General features: G+C 41.0%; 2 protein-coding genes across 4 annotated transcripts; both read left to right on the top strand.

Annotated features, from left to right (window-relative positions):
• The first annotated feature begins 491 nt into the window (after nt 1–491).
• Nucleotides 492–6,535, top strand: LOC100380733 (E3 ubiquitin-protein ligase RNF14). 3 transcript variants are annotated; one of them, XM_014136790.2, is made up of 8 exons: nt 492–729; nt 1,296–1,454; nt 1,565–1,695; nt 2,388–2,912; nt 2,993–3,221; nt 3,377–3,549; nt 3,660–3,790; nt 5,283–6,535. In XM_014136790.2, exons 2-8 carry the CDS (start codon nt 1,304–1,306, stop codon nt 5,341–5,343), a joined length of 1,401 nt encoding a protein of 466 aa, XP_013992265.1. In that variant the 5' UTR covers nt 492–729; nt 1,296–1,303; the 3' UTR covers nt 5,344–6,535. The 3 variants fall into 3 exon arrangements, with proteins under 3 accessions (XP_013992265.1, XP_045549352.1, XP_013992266.1); XM_045693396.1 differs by lacking the exon at nt 492–729 and adding an exon at nt 776–1,072; XM_014136791.2 differs by lacking the exon at nt 492–729 and having other exon boundaries at nt 1,300–1,400.
• A 127-nt stretch (nt 6,536–6,662) lies between these two features.
• Nucleotides 6,663–14,566, top strand: endou2 (endonuclease, polyU-specific 2). The gene is made up of 7 exons (XM_014136792.2): nt 6,663–7,854; nt 8,301–8,461; nt 8,976–9,108; nt 12,467–12,588; nt 12,826–12,938; nt 13,848–14,001; nt 14,214–14,566. The coding sequence occupies exons 1-7, from the start codon at nt 7,716–7,718 to the stop codon at nt 14,472–14,474; spliced, it is 1,083 nt and encodes a 360-aa protein (XP_013992267.1). The 5' UTR covers nt 6,663–7,715; the 3' UTR covers nt 14,475–14,566.
• The last annotated feature ends 250 nt before the right edge of the window (nt 14,567–14,816 follow it).

Below are 14,816 nucleotides of genomic sequence, written 5' to 3'. Positions count from 1 at the left end.
ACGTATGGCGTGAAATTGATCCCATACCAATTCACTCCCATTCACTCCTTGACAGCGTTCCTTGTCACAGTTTCACCCAGAATGCACCCCGCGGCCCATTGACGACACGTCGACAACGTACGCAATGGGCGTTAATACGATTCCAATTGAGTTTTCCATCTCATGTGGCGAAATGTACTGCTTGGATTCTTTACCTACAATATAAATAAGCTGAAACAATTTAATGTAATTAATTTCATTATTCTTTTGGACAAATTTCATATTCACAAATGTAAATTTACAAACAAAACCACATTTTCTTACCTTACAAAAATAAATTGAACTGTAAGACACTTTAAGACAATTAAATACTCTACTAACAAAAAAGCTGTTAGAATTATAAGTGTATGTATGTCCCGTAAGGTCCTTGTGTAATGTGTAATGTATATTATTTATATATACTTGTGTTCCAACATCTACTTCCTGTATTGATTTGTTGTTAATAAAAAATAGAAGAGTTTTCTTAGTTATACCTCAGTGGTCATCCAAAAACTGCGTTTCCAGATAACACAGCCACAAAGACAAATATCGTAAACATTTATGAAAACCAAAATGTTAGCAGTGTGGTTAAGGTTTGGTTTAAAATCAGATTTTAAGAAGATAAATTGTAGAAATAGGCGGAGTTTATGACTTTGTGGCTGTGTTAACTAGTGAAAACCAAAACGTCATTTGTGGGGGCTGGAGTAAAAGGTAAATAACACAACATGATCTAAGAAAATGATAGCTAGTTGTAATAGTCATTTTATATATCTCCCCCAGTGTCTGATTAGTCATGATAGATAGATAGCTACCTTAGTATTAAAGAGGCACTTCGCCAGCTAAAGTTAGCTAACGTTACGTTAACGTCGTCAGCCCTTGAGATCAGGGCCTAGCTAGATTTGTTACAGTCACTTTAGAACATGGTTCTCTAGTTGAAACTATATAACGTTAGCTAGATAACGTTAGACGACTCTATAATCAGCCTGCTAGCTAGCTAACTTACCTAATACCCATGCATTATTATTATGAGGATGCTGCTCTATCCTGAAACGTTGTAAGAGTTGGTTTATTTAACCTTGTTACCTCTCACTTTAGCTTTAATGCTGTGTTTATTTTTTGGTGCTATACTTCTCTGTATTATTAAAGCAATACTTAGCTAGCTACCGATTGTAATTGGCTTGGAAATCAATTACACGACAGGGCCAATATACTACCAATCAAAATGAGATTGGCTATCCCGCAGAGCCTCACAGGGTTTTACTATTGTTGCCTCACAGGAATGTAAATGTCGGAGGACCAGGAAGCCCAGGAGGATGAGTTGCTTGCTCTAGCGAGTATTTACGATGAAGAGGAGTTTCATAGAGCCAAATCTGCACAGGGTGGTGAGATACAGCTATGCCTTGAACTTCCTCCTAGTTTCAAGTTGATAGTCAATGGTAAGGCTGTTTACCTTCCTCTCCATTAATAATGAGTGTCCCTTTAAAATGAATCAACTGTCAATCAGCATTAAAACCTGAACAATCAAATGTGTTGTATGTTTCTGCAGGAAACAAGCAGACTGAATATGACATATCTTTCCTACCTCCTCTGGTGCTTAACTTTGAACTTCCTGCTGACTACCCTTCTTCCTCATCTCCGGTCTATACACTAAGTTCCAAATGGCTGTCAAGGGACCAGGTGAGGTAGACGCATAAACATGACAAGAAATCACATAACATGTTTCAACAATATTCCCCTTGTCCTCTAGCTTGGAAACCCAACTTTGAATTTCATTGAATTCTACGTTGGGCATAAATGAGCGTTTGGATAAGGAAAGTTGTCCCTCACATGACCTCTACAAGCCAGAATGTTGAATACAATTATATTTTAACTTACTTTACCTGTTGTCCGAGCGGTTGGTCCTGTTGAAGGTAGGAACATCAGACAATATATCCACAGGAAAGTATAATCACATTAACTTTTCAAAGCGCTGGTAGTGCATTCAGGTTTGTATCATGTGAAGCATGCACACAAGATGAAAATACATGCACAAGATGCATGCATACTTGCCAAGCTCGTGTACGTGTCTACATGCTTCTGTGCATGCTTCAGGTGATAAAAATCGGAAAGCACTACCAGTGCTTTGAAAAGTTTATATAATTATACTTTCCTGTGGATATATTCTCACATTCCTACCTGCAAAAGGACCAACCGCACGGACAACAGGTAAAGTAAGTTAAAATATAATTTTATTCAACATTCTGGTTTGTAGACATCGTGAGAGGAAACTTTCCTGATCCAAACGCTCACTTATGCCCGATGTAGAATTCAATGAAATTCGACGTCGGGTCTACAGGCTCCTCACCAACCCTTCTCTTTCTCCCCCTCAGATGACTTCTCTATGCAAGCGCCTGGATGGGCTGTGGGAGGAGAACCAGGGCTGTGTTGTTCTCTTCACATGGATCCAGTTCCTTAAGGAGGAGGCCTTTGCCTTCCTCGACGTCAAATCTCCCCTGGAGGTGGTCAGGGGGGGCAACGCTCCGGTGGAGTGGAAGAGGAGTGAGGCTGGTGTGAAGCGGGCGGGGAGTCTAACCGGGGAGAAGGACAAACTGGAGCCCCTGCTGGAGCTGGACCCCCGTGCTGTCCTGGTGGTTGACCCCCATACTGATATCCTACCTCAGCTCCTGGACTTTGATGAAGCTCAGCGGCAGAAGGTGTTTGACGGCAAGGCGTTCTGCTGTGGTATCTGCTTCATGGAGAAGCTGGGATCGGGCTGCCTGTGCTTTAAGGAATGCCAGCACGTGTACTGCAAGACCTGTATGACGGAATACTTCCAGATTCAGATCCGCGACGGCAACGTTCAGTGCCTTAACTGCCCCGAGCCCAAGTGCACCTCCTTGGCTACACCCTCACAGGTAACTTTCACTCTTGTGACATTAATGAGCTTTTGTGACAATCTTATGAGCACTGCCTAATGCACTGCCCCTTTTTACAGGTCAAGCTCCTTGTCGGGGAGGAGTTGTTTGCGCGTTATGACCGCCTTCTGCTTCAGTCCAGCCTGGATCTGATGGCTGATGTGGTGTACTGCCCTCGCCAGTCCTGCTGCCAGGCTGTGATGGTGGAGCCAGACACCACCATGGGCATTTGCCCTGCCTGCCAGTACGCTTTCTGCACCCTCTGCAAACGGGGATACCACGGCCTGTCCCACTGCAAGGTCACAGCAGGTAAAGGAAATAGTTTACATTGTATTATATAGTATATTACCTGACAATTAATGAGTTATATGCTGTGCACAGTCTATACACTAAAGATTATCAATCTAAATGTAGGTTAGAGTAATGGTTATGGTATTGAGTGTTCTCTACCTCCTGCCTCGTAGATGAGCTGCGAGGCCTGCGGGATGAGTATATATCTGCCAGTGCCGAGGGGAAGAAGTTCATGGAGCAGCGCTTTGGGAAGCGGGTCATCCAGCGTGCTGTGGAGGAATCCTTCAGCAGGGATTGGCTTAATGAGAACTGTAAAGGCTGCCCTCGCTGTGGCACTAATATACAGGTATGTTGCTCTCCGCACTACACAGCTTTATAACTAGTTAGTATGCATATGTTTTGCTGCTCCTACATGATTTTGATCTGTCATCTTCTCTGTTCTGTCTTTACGTGTAGAAAGTTGATGGCTGCAACAAGATGACTTGCACCTCGTGTAAGCAGTACTTCTGCTGGCTGTGTCTGGGCCAGCTCACACGTGTCAACCCCTACAGCCACTTCAACAACCCCTCCTCGCCTTGCTACAACCAGTGAGTGGCTTTGCTATTGTCCTCATTTCCTTTTCAGCAGATTTATGCCCCATTCCCACAGTGAAGTATGAAATGCTGTGCCATTTATACAGAATTACTATTGGATGGCCTTATAACTTGCAGGGATTCAATTTGGAGACGCAAGCCAAATTGGATAACAAGACAGTCGTGCCAAATTTACAGTTTTTCCTCACTAGAATGTTTTAATCATATGCCCCCGACTTTTCCTGTTTCCTTAAATTTGTAGGCTATAGTCTGTTAAATATTGTTAACCACTATCAGTAGCAACCGTAAGTAATAGCCACGTATATTTAACAGCCAATTTAGTGTTCGTTCCCTTCCCTACATTCGTATTATTCCATTACATCGTTTTATTTAGCCTACCTTTATTTATTTCCTCCATAAATACTGCTACGTAGTTGTGGCGGAGTGTCAAGTAATGGTGGACACTATTTAATGAATGCCAAATACAAATTGTAGTCAAAATAAATCGGAACATGTAGGCTTATTATGGAGCTCAAACCGTACATTGAACTTGGCGCAAGACTTGGCACTTGCCTTCACACAGTTCTTGGCTCATCGCACTCTAGTGACTCCATATGTATATATTTTTTATTTAACTAGGCAAGTCAGTTAAGAACAAATTATTATTTACAATGACTTCCTTTCCCCGGCCAAACCCGGACGACGCTGGGGCAGGTAGCCTCATGGTTAGAGCATTGGGCCAGTAACCGAAAGCTTGCTGGATCGAATCCCTGAGCTGACAAGGTAAAAATCTGTCATTCTGCCCCTGAGCAAGGCAGTTTAACCCACTGTTCCCCGGGCGCCGAAGACATGGATGTCGATTATGGCAGCGCCCCGCACCTCTCTGATTCAGAGGGGTTGGGTTAAGTGCGGAAGACGCATTTCACTTGAATGCATTCCGTTGTACAACTGACTAGGTATCTCCCTTTCCAATTGTGCGCCGGCCTATGGGATTGCCTATCACGGCAGAATGTGATGCAGCCTGGAATCGAACCAGGGACTGTAGTGACGCCTTAGATCGCTGCACCACTTGGGAGCACTCATGTAATATTTTTGGGGTTCTGAAACGGAGACAAATATGCATATGTTTTCATGGCTATCTTTGTATATTCTGAACGCGTTCTCCATACATTCAAGTCTTGGGCCGATCAAATTAAATGAACACCGTATTTAAAGGGATTGCTTTAGATAAATGAACAGAAACTAACTGAACAAAAACTCACTGATCAAATTGTGTTTTCTGGGGTTGAATTAAATGTATTGAGTGCGCGCAAGGGAACCACGCCCGCAAACCTCATTATGCACCTCCATAAGGTAATTCTAAATACCAACTACTGAGAGGTGCGTACGAAAGGTGTACATTTCCAAAGTCTGAATCGGCCCCATAGAATGTCTATCTAACCTTTTTTTTTATTGGCTTCTTAATTAATGAGTAAAAATGTCTTGTTTCTTTGTTGTTATTTTATAGGCTGTTCCAGGGTGTGGATATTGATGAAGATGATGCCTTTTGGAGTGATGAAGAGGACTGATGTGCAATACCTCCCATGCGTGCTTCATTTGTATGCACTTTAACCGCCCATGGATTTAGCCAATACAATTTCTCACCATCATTGATCAGGCATTACCCAAAATATATCAGTCATTTCTAATGGTTGAATGGCTAGCGGAGAGCAATTCCAGTTAGAAGTAGGCACATTTAAGACATTACCTTACTCCATACAACAGTCAAATACTCAGGGCCAGTATTTTTCTGAAAGAATACTCATGAAGAGAGTGTGAGCGAGTGTACCAAAAACTAATGGGTTACAGTTTGTTTAGATGATTAGAACAGATAATGTTGGTATGTTTTATCAATCTCAATATAAAAAGGAAATTCAGGGATCCAGGGGTGAAATCTTACAATCAAGAACAGAGGACAACATTTTGGGATAATGTTTATACAATTTCATGTCTGTCCTTTAGAATCACTTTAATCATGATGAGTTAACTCTCTGTATACCTGGATACCATCTAAACCATGAGCTCACAGCTTGATGTAAAAAAAAAAAAAAGGGTGAATAAAGCTTTGCCAAATGTGACATTCATCCAATGGCCATCAAGAAATATGATTTAATGTTATGTTTCTGGAAAATGATTTTTAGACACACTATTGTCCTTTTTGTATGTTTTTGTTCCTTTTTCACCAAAAGGTACACTTTATTTGTCATGTAACATGATTTGTTTGAATGGGACACACTCAGGAGGAGGCTGGTGGGAGGAATTATAGGATTAAGGGCTCATTGTAATGGCTGGAATGGAATTAATACAACATGGGTTGATACATGGTTTCCATATGTTTGATACAATTCCATTTACTCCATTCCAGCTATTACAATGTGCCCGTCCTCCTATTGCTCCTCCCACCAACCTCCTCTGACGCACACTATTGATTAGGTTAAATAGGGCATTGTTTCAGTACAAAAGATCTGTCTGTAACCACCCTGACATTTGCTAGTTACTACCTACTCACATTATGATCTTCATCAAAACTTTTCAGAAAGTGGGGCTGATTTGGAAATGGACATCAATGTAAATCACATTCAGAATACATGTCCTGTCCTTAAAATAGTTACATTGTGCTTTCACTTTTATCTGTTAATGTTGAAGGGGGACAGTCTTTGATATTTGCAGTAGTCCTGAATTTAAAAAGTGTTGTAATAACCATAAACATACATAAATAAACCCTTTGGTTTTAGTGTTCATTCCCATGTTGGGGGTTTTAGGACATTCTTCATGTGTTCCTTTTCTAAATACATGTTTTATGAAGTTACTCAGAAATGTACTCCCTTGTTTATTTTGTCACACTGTATTAAGAGTGAACATGTGATAACAGTAAGTCCATTCCTATACTTGCAAAAGCTTGATACCGTTGCATGCAACTATAGTTCCTTATATCTTGTCTCATAGTCACACCCATCTACTGGTAGAAATTCTGCCTTTTGGCATTGTTTTAAACAAAGTACTTACTCTTTTTAATTATATTGCCTCCCTTGTAAGTTAACTGTTGGCTTTGAACTGAAAAGTGAAAACCTGACTGCAGAATTAGTGATGAGATGAGATGAGACCCATCCGAAGGACGCAACCTTTCCAACAAGAACATACAATGCCTTTTCCTTCCACAAGAGTGTGCAAGGGCTGTGCTGTCATTGTCTTTAACACAGAAGGCTTTGCTGAGTCATACAGGTGGCAGAGGAAACCAAGAATGATTGTTGGACCAAAAGTAATGAACTAACATGAAGAGGTTTTAGACATGTTGCTGATTATGGTGACATTCTGAAATCGAAGGTTCTGACTTCGATTAAATCCTGATCACTTAGTCAGCCTTTTATCGAAATCAACCTTCGATTTTAGAATGCAAACATATTTTAATTTCCTGTCATGAATTTAACAGGTGTGTATTAAAACATGTTTTGGATTTATGCCACCCATCTACAAAATGTTTGAGAATTGAGAGCATTGTTTTAGCTGTTTGTCATGATATTACAGACACAGACAGTACAATGTAACTGTTGTCTTTGATTAAACTGGCCCCTATAATCTGTCCTTCAGCAGGAACACAGCTTCCCTGGTCTCATGCCTATCAAGGGACCTTATTTATTACACACAATAATTAATCTTATTTATACCAACTATTACCATGTGTTTTCACTTGGGAAGGGGACAGGGTGATGGAGGGACAGGACACAGAGTCAGGAGAAGAACAATACAGTACTAAAGAAACAAAGAGAGTCCATGTTGTAGCAAGTGATTCAAAAGCACTCAGTACAACACAGTTTAATCCCTTTGGCTAAAGTTGCTGACAGTGGATAACCCTTTAAAATGGCCTCTGTCATGCCTCGTGGTATAGGAGCGCCCCCCCAGCATGTTAGTAAAGATTTGTGCTTTCAAACAGGCCAGTTCCACACGCACAAATTCGACCACAGGACTGAATCCCCTTAGTTGCCCCAAACCCACAGACCACTTCTCTTTATACGCCAGTGAGCAGGCCAAAGCTGAACAAGGTCAGTAATATATGATGAGTAGCTTGCGTCGATGGTGAGATACTGATTAGATGATAGTGTCAACCAAAACCTGAATGTTGAACTAAAACTGTTAATGTAATATTTTTAGCTTGAAATTGGCTATTTTTTTGGTGTGTTGATTATCAGTTCACTGAATGATTCAGTGATAACATCTGGAAATTGTATTTTATAGTTAATTGTCATACACTTAATTTTTCTCTGTGATAACTTGATTGACCAATAAATGTGTTATATCAATTTTATGGAGGGTATACATTTTTGGGGGGGATATTTACCACACTTAGTAGGATTGTGTAATTTATACATTGAGAAGATGTATAATGTACAGATGTTGGAATGCAGGATTGACAACACCATTTAGAGTTGTTGTATAGCAACGTAAGCATAGGAGTCACTGTACATGACGTGATATTTCTTCACACCAGAGGAACCTGACCCAGTCAGCTGTAGCCTGCAGAGTACAGAGGGACCAACCGGTCACATCATGATTGAAGCTGACCGAGAGCTATCAGCCATGGTGCAGGATATATGGGATAAAGACGTCAACAGACTGAAACCAGGGACAGACTACCGGATCTCTCTGCAGGTAGCAAAACTGAAAACGATCCAATGGCATTGCTGTGGATGTTTTTTTATACACATCATTCCCGTGACAAATTGTACAGATGCATTTTACTCCAAATGAACGAATGGATGTTTTTGCACAACATCATGAGGCCACAAGCATTTGATGAGGAAGGTCAGAGTACATTGAACAAATCTAGATCCCTAAAATGCTCTAGATTGTTGCTCTGTGGTGTCTTTCTAAAGGACACAATAGCATGTTAGACACTGTGCCACAGACAGAGAGCTGCCACAGACAGAGAGAGAGAGAGAATGCAAGTCAAGTGAAAACATGCTGCTGTTGTTAGAATTTCCTGGCTCTCATAAACAAAACACTGGAGTTGCAGCTTTATAGGGCACTGGGTCATGTTTCTTTTTCATCAAGGGGTTACAATGTAAAAATATATATATTCCTGGATCATTGGTGGGAGTGCTTAGACATTTGGAATACTGTATGTAACTGATTTGCTCTTCCTCCTCTGCTGTGCTTTGTGCAGGGGAAAGCTGGGCCTGTGAATGCTGACATGAATGATGACATGAATGATGACATGAATGATGACAATGATGGAGCCGGATATCCTCTGTTCTCATTTGTCGATGAACGCATTTTCAAAAAGGAGTCTTTCTTAGGTAAGGGCCTGACGTGTGAGGGTTAGAGCTTTGGGATCAACTTTTACCTTCAACCGTGCAGTTTCCTGTGTGTTATCATTGTTTTCCTTTGGAAGTTCTGTCATATCTGCAATGTATTACATAAGCAGAGAGTAGCAGGAGTTCAAGTATAATTGAACAAAGTGGTGATTTTAGCATGAAAATCTTGGTGAAGCAAACTCAAAACTTGTTTTAATGCATGCCAGCAAAGCCACAAAACTAAACAATACATTAATTGCACTATAACGGGTACAAGCGGTGCCCACAAACTGTTAGGGCCTACATAAAACTGTCCCAACAGCAGAGCTTTCTTTCCAACACCATGGAGTGAATCCTTACCACTGCTACACCTGGCTATCGGCATAGCCTTGTCTGGCAGTGAAACAGTTCATTTAGCCTTGTTTACTGTATTTTTTAAAAACATAGCTGATATGGCTGACTTTCTTAAACAAATGTAGGTTCTACTGACAATTGAGATGTACAAACTATGGCATAAGGGAACGATGAGCGGATAAGAGGCAATCTGTAATTTTGATATAGACATTAATGAGCGAGCTAAGACGGACGTAGTCAATATAAATATTTGTTCAGCACTTTTGAAATGTAAGCGACAGAATTCAGAGCATGGGCTGTTCTTACAGTATTCTCCCTGTACACCAAGTCAGAACTGTAGGATAAATAAAGGGGGCATATAAGCAAACAATGAAAGCTCTTACAATATTAAATTATGATATATCTCTAAAACAGGCTATAGGCTACATGTGCACCACCAAGTCAGAACAGTAGGCTAAGTTATGAGGGGGAAAGGGACCAAATTATTAGGGTGAGGCACATGGGCCACTAACAGCTTACTACACAACGGACACCTAGTATTACTTTCTTAGCTACAGTATATGTATCTCCCTGGCATATTACATAATTTATGCAGCAGCATATAATACATTTTTGGACTAATCTTGTTGTGCGGTGCTCACTTGAACAGGAAGGTGGGGTGGCAGTCCTTGTGGGCAAATTTAGTCATCACACTTTGTCATCATACTCTGGCATTCTCTGGATTCATGGTGCTTTCAAGACAACTGTGAACCCTGAAAAAAACAAGGTCGAATCATGACGTCAGTGATCTTCAGGTCGAAGCTCTACTGTAGAAGAAGGCCGAGTTCCCGACTTGGAATTCCGAGTTGGATGACCGTTCAAAACGTATTTTCCAGTCGGAGCTAGTTTTTTTCAGAGTTCCCAGTTGTCTTGAACTCACTGAAGTCCGAGATTTCTGAGTTTCCAGTTGTTTTGAACGCGGCAGAAGTCACCTGGATTAACAGCATGGCAACCGTATTCAACCTTTTCTGGCCCATGGTGTTGCATGTGAACGTTTATCCTTTTAAGCTTGGAAAAGAGACCCTTAAACCCAGAATTGGACCACAAACCCTCTCCACTGAATAGAAGTGAAATTATTGAAGCTAGTGATTGCTTTGCAAAGCTTGCAGTTAGCCACCGATTCCTTCCAAAACACTCAATGTTGAATTTGCGATTTCCGACTTGTTGTATAATGTTTATTTCCAATGGCCAATGAGCACCGATACGATTTATCTATAATTTCTCTTCATATGACAAGGATTGAAAAGAATTTGCCAGTAGATTGTCAACTTGATTCCTGATGATGACTACTTGTCTAGCTTGCTAGCTAAGATTTTGAAAGTATGATGTTGAAAGTATGATGTTGACAATCTACTGGTAGGTATAACGTGAGCTGACATCATTTTATCTGTGGCCAATGACCATAAGCCTTCTTGGATGGGCACTTCTAATGTAAATCTATGCAGCACCCAAGGGGCTTGAATTTTCTAGCTTTCCCCTGTAGATTTTGCAGTGACGCCAATTATGGCGTAACTAGAGAACATTACCAACCCCTACGCTCTGTATTTTCCGCTGGCTGTCCCACAACCACAGAAAGCACTGAGCTAGGCTCAAACACCTGCATTTTGGAGCTTCCTTACTCAAGAAAGCAAAAAAGAGACCATGTTTGTATGCAGCTTTATTAACTCAATTATGTATTTTTTTATATTGTTTGCAAACTGATATGTGACACGTACTAATGCCAGAATAACATGCAAAACAGGCAACAAAACAGGTGGGGCTCAGCCCTACCTGAATGATGGGTCACCACTGATTGAACATGTGGATAGACAAAACAAACTAGTCCTGTCAGCAAACATGTCCACATTGGCACGATGTAGGCCCAATGCGGCCTAAAATATTGGCCTCATGTAGGCTGCCCACATTGGCCAATGTGCCTTTAACCCATAAACTCCACATTGGCCCCAGGGCAGGTGGGCGCAAGGGCAGCTCTCATGTCACTTGAAATAAGCCCACCCTTTTGGATTGGCTGCCAGTTACATTGTATCAGAAAGAGAACAAAGTTGTTACTGTCATACATATTTTTAGCAGAGAAAAATAAAAGTTTATCTTATGTCATATGCACTTATCTAAGGCTGCGTTTACACAGGTAGTCCAATCCTTATCTTTTTTCCATCAATTAGTCTTTTGACTAATCACAACAGATCTTTTCACATCAGATCTTTTTCTGAGCTGATCTGATTAGTCAGAGGACCAATTAGTGAAAACAAGATCAGAATTGGTCTGCCTGTGTAAACACAGCCACTTCATCATTGGCAGTGTACAATATACATTTTTTGTTGATTTCACACAACAGAACACTTAAACTGGAGTGAGACTCAGTAAAGGTTGCACAAAAATAACTTGTGAACTTATAGCTATAAGTTTATATCTTAAAAAATATAATTAAAAGATAATTGGCTGTAAAGTTCTGAACCCTCATTGGTTTGAATGGTGTCAGCCATTTTTATCTTGTATTATTTTTTACTTAACAACATGAAATGGGGTATTTGTACACCATGCCTGCAAATATTCTATTGAGCCCTTACCTCTACATTATGGTGTGGGCTTGCCTGTGCTGGGCTTGGTGTAGACTAGCCTGTGCTGGGCTTGGTGTAGGCTTGCCCGTGTTGGTCTGGTGTGGGCTTGGTGTGGGCTAGCCCGTGTTGGTTATGGTGTGGGGTGGCCCATGTTGGGCTGGTGTCCATTAGTTTGCTGGGTTGGTGTCGGCTAGCCCGTGTCGGGCTGGTTTGGACTTGGTGTGGGCTAGGCCGTGCTGGGCTTGTTGTGGGCTAGCCCATGTTGGGCTGATTTAGGCTTTGTGTGGGCTAGCCCCTGCCCACCTTGCCCACCAAATACCCACATGGGGCCAATGGGGTCATGTTTGCTGGGCTCTTACTTGATCAGAACACACGCTACACTCTAAACTAAACTGTATGTCTTCTTCCAGCCTTTATCTCTCTACTGGATAACTATGAAAGTGATACAGGTGAGCCTGAGATTGTAACCCCAGAGGAGGAAGCAGAAAACCACAAGTTTCTGGACTGCATGCTTCGAACGCCCACCATGAAGGTACCAGTTAAAACATATGGTGGAGAGGTCGATAAAAAGAAAACTCTATTTATTTTATCAGATGAAAAGGAACATAAGTCAAATCACAGATAAATGTGATCAGAAAAAGTGAAAAAAAAATGTCTGTGACATCAATTCACAGGGAGAACCATGGCCAAGTTGGAACGTCAACAGCGAAAGTGAGTCAATCAACATCCCATGATTGAAATTGTCTTCATATGTTTCTCTCATTTTTAGATTGCACATAAGTACCTAGTAGAGAAACAGCTCTCCCCAGAGGGATTACCGGAATTCAAGAAGCAGCTCTACCGTATCTGGTTTGAGCTGTACGCCAGACGAGGAGCTAGCAAGTGGGTGGAACTCTCCTCTTACGTAACTGTTACTTTTCAGATGTCAAAATAATTCATCATTAGGCTGCTAAATGTTTTCTCTTCCTTGGTTAGGGTTAGGCTCAGTCAGTATAAAATCCATTCACAATTAGAGAAAGCTGTATCATCACCTCAGACTCTCTTTTCCTTTGTCTTTATGCCAGTCTTTTCAAATGGCAAAGAGTGTGGACTTGCAGGTCAAGACTGGACTCGAGTCTGACTCAAGGCACACATTTGATTATTTGAGACATGACTTGGCAGGAAAGAACTTGAAACTTGACTTGGACTTGGAGCCTCAAGACTCGGGACTCGATTTTGACTTGAGACTGATGACTCGAAAGGATTGTTTAAAAATGCCTGTTTCTGTACCGCTTTGTCAGAATTTGATATCTTATTTTACTGTATGAGACAAATGAAAATGGCTGGCCGCTATTTCATTCAATGAGTAGACGAAGGACAGCTACTTGAACATTAGTCATTATATCTAGGGGAAAAAATTACCAAATTAAACTCAGGCTAGAAACTTGAAAGAAAAACACTTGTGACTCGACTCGACTTGATTTGAGATTACAATGCATGATTTGGACTTGATTCGAGATTACAATGCATGATTTGGACTTGAATTGCGATTACAATGCATGATTTGGACTTGATTTGCACATAACTTTGTGTATTCCTAGGAGGAGAAGGAGAGTAGTCTATTATTTTCAGTAGTTAACACTTATACTGTATGTTAACACCCAGATTGTGCTGTAATTTCATCATGTGTACTACCACGCAAGTGGTGGATGAGCTTCCATTAGACCTGCCCAATATCATCCCTTCAGAAAAAGGGTGTAAAATTAGTAGTCTGATTTTCCAGCCTCATGATGTTCTCCCATGTTCCTCCAGGCCGGACTCCTCAGGGTTTGAGCATGTCTTTGTCGGAGAGACCAGAGGGGGCCGCACAGTCATCGGCTTTCATAACTGGATTCAGTTGTATTTGCAAGAGAAGCTGGGACACATTGATTACAAAGGCTACAGTGTGAACGCAAATTCCCCCCAGGTTACATAAAAAATACTGAAATTATGAATGTATGTTTTGATTATCATGTTGAATCAGTTGTGTGACTGTGATGAGATGGTAGTTAACAATTCCAGGGCACTTCTTTGGAAATAATGTGAGAAATTTCAAACCTACTGAATGACTGTCCCATGGGTGTAGGCCTGTATGTGTTTATTGTTGTCTCTCTCTTCTCTCTTTTATTTAAAAACCAGCCTGACGAGAACAAGCATATCCTGGCGCTACAATTCAGTTGGAAGAATGGAATAAAACCCAAAGGCAGCATCTTCGTTGGCGTCAGTCCTGAATTTGAGTTTGCCCTTTATACCCTGTGTTTCCTGGTCTCACCCAATGAGCGTGTCAAAGTGTTCTTCAGTATCTATGAGGTGGATATTGTCTGTCACCACTACAACCAGAAGCATATCGGCACAACTTACCCTGTTCTTGTGAAATATCAAAAGGAACAAAAAAACTAATCAAACAGGACTCAAATACACTCTTACCCAAGTGTCATGAGTATTATTTTAGTCTTTTTATTTTAAATAAAGATACAATACATCTTACAAGACTAAGTGTTATGTTGCTGTATTCATTATTGCTGAACTAGAAGAACTGGCGCCACAGCATGTAATCTTCAGAGGTAACCTATATTATTTCACCTTTAAAGTTTTTGAATAGTGGAATACAGTGAGTAGTCTACACATAGTATTGCCACTTTAAGCCAAAATGTACAATAACTGGAATATTAGATGGATATTATTTTACTGTCAATGCCTGTGTTTTTGTGGGGGCAGTAGAGTAAAGAGCGGATGCGTGAC

Source organism: Salmo salar, chromosome ssa13 (assembly GCF_905237065.1).
Source record: "Salmo salar chromosome ssa13, Ssal_v3.1, whole genome shotgun sequence".
Taxonomy (NCBI): Eukaryota; Metazoa; Chordata; class Actinopteri; order Salmoniformes; family Salmonidae; genus Salmo; species Salmo salar.
The sequence above is the reverse complement of the archived record's forward strand: the minus strand, read 5'-3'. Positions and strand labels throughout refer to the sequence as shown.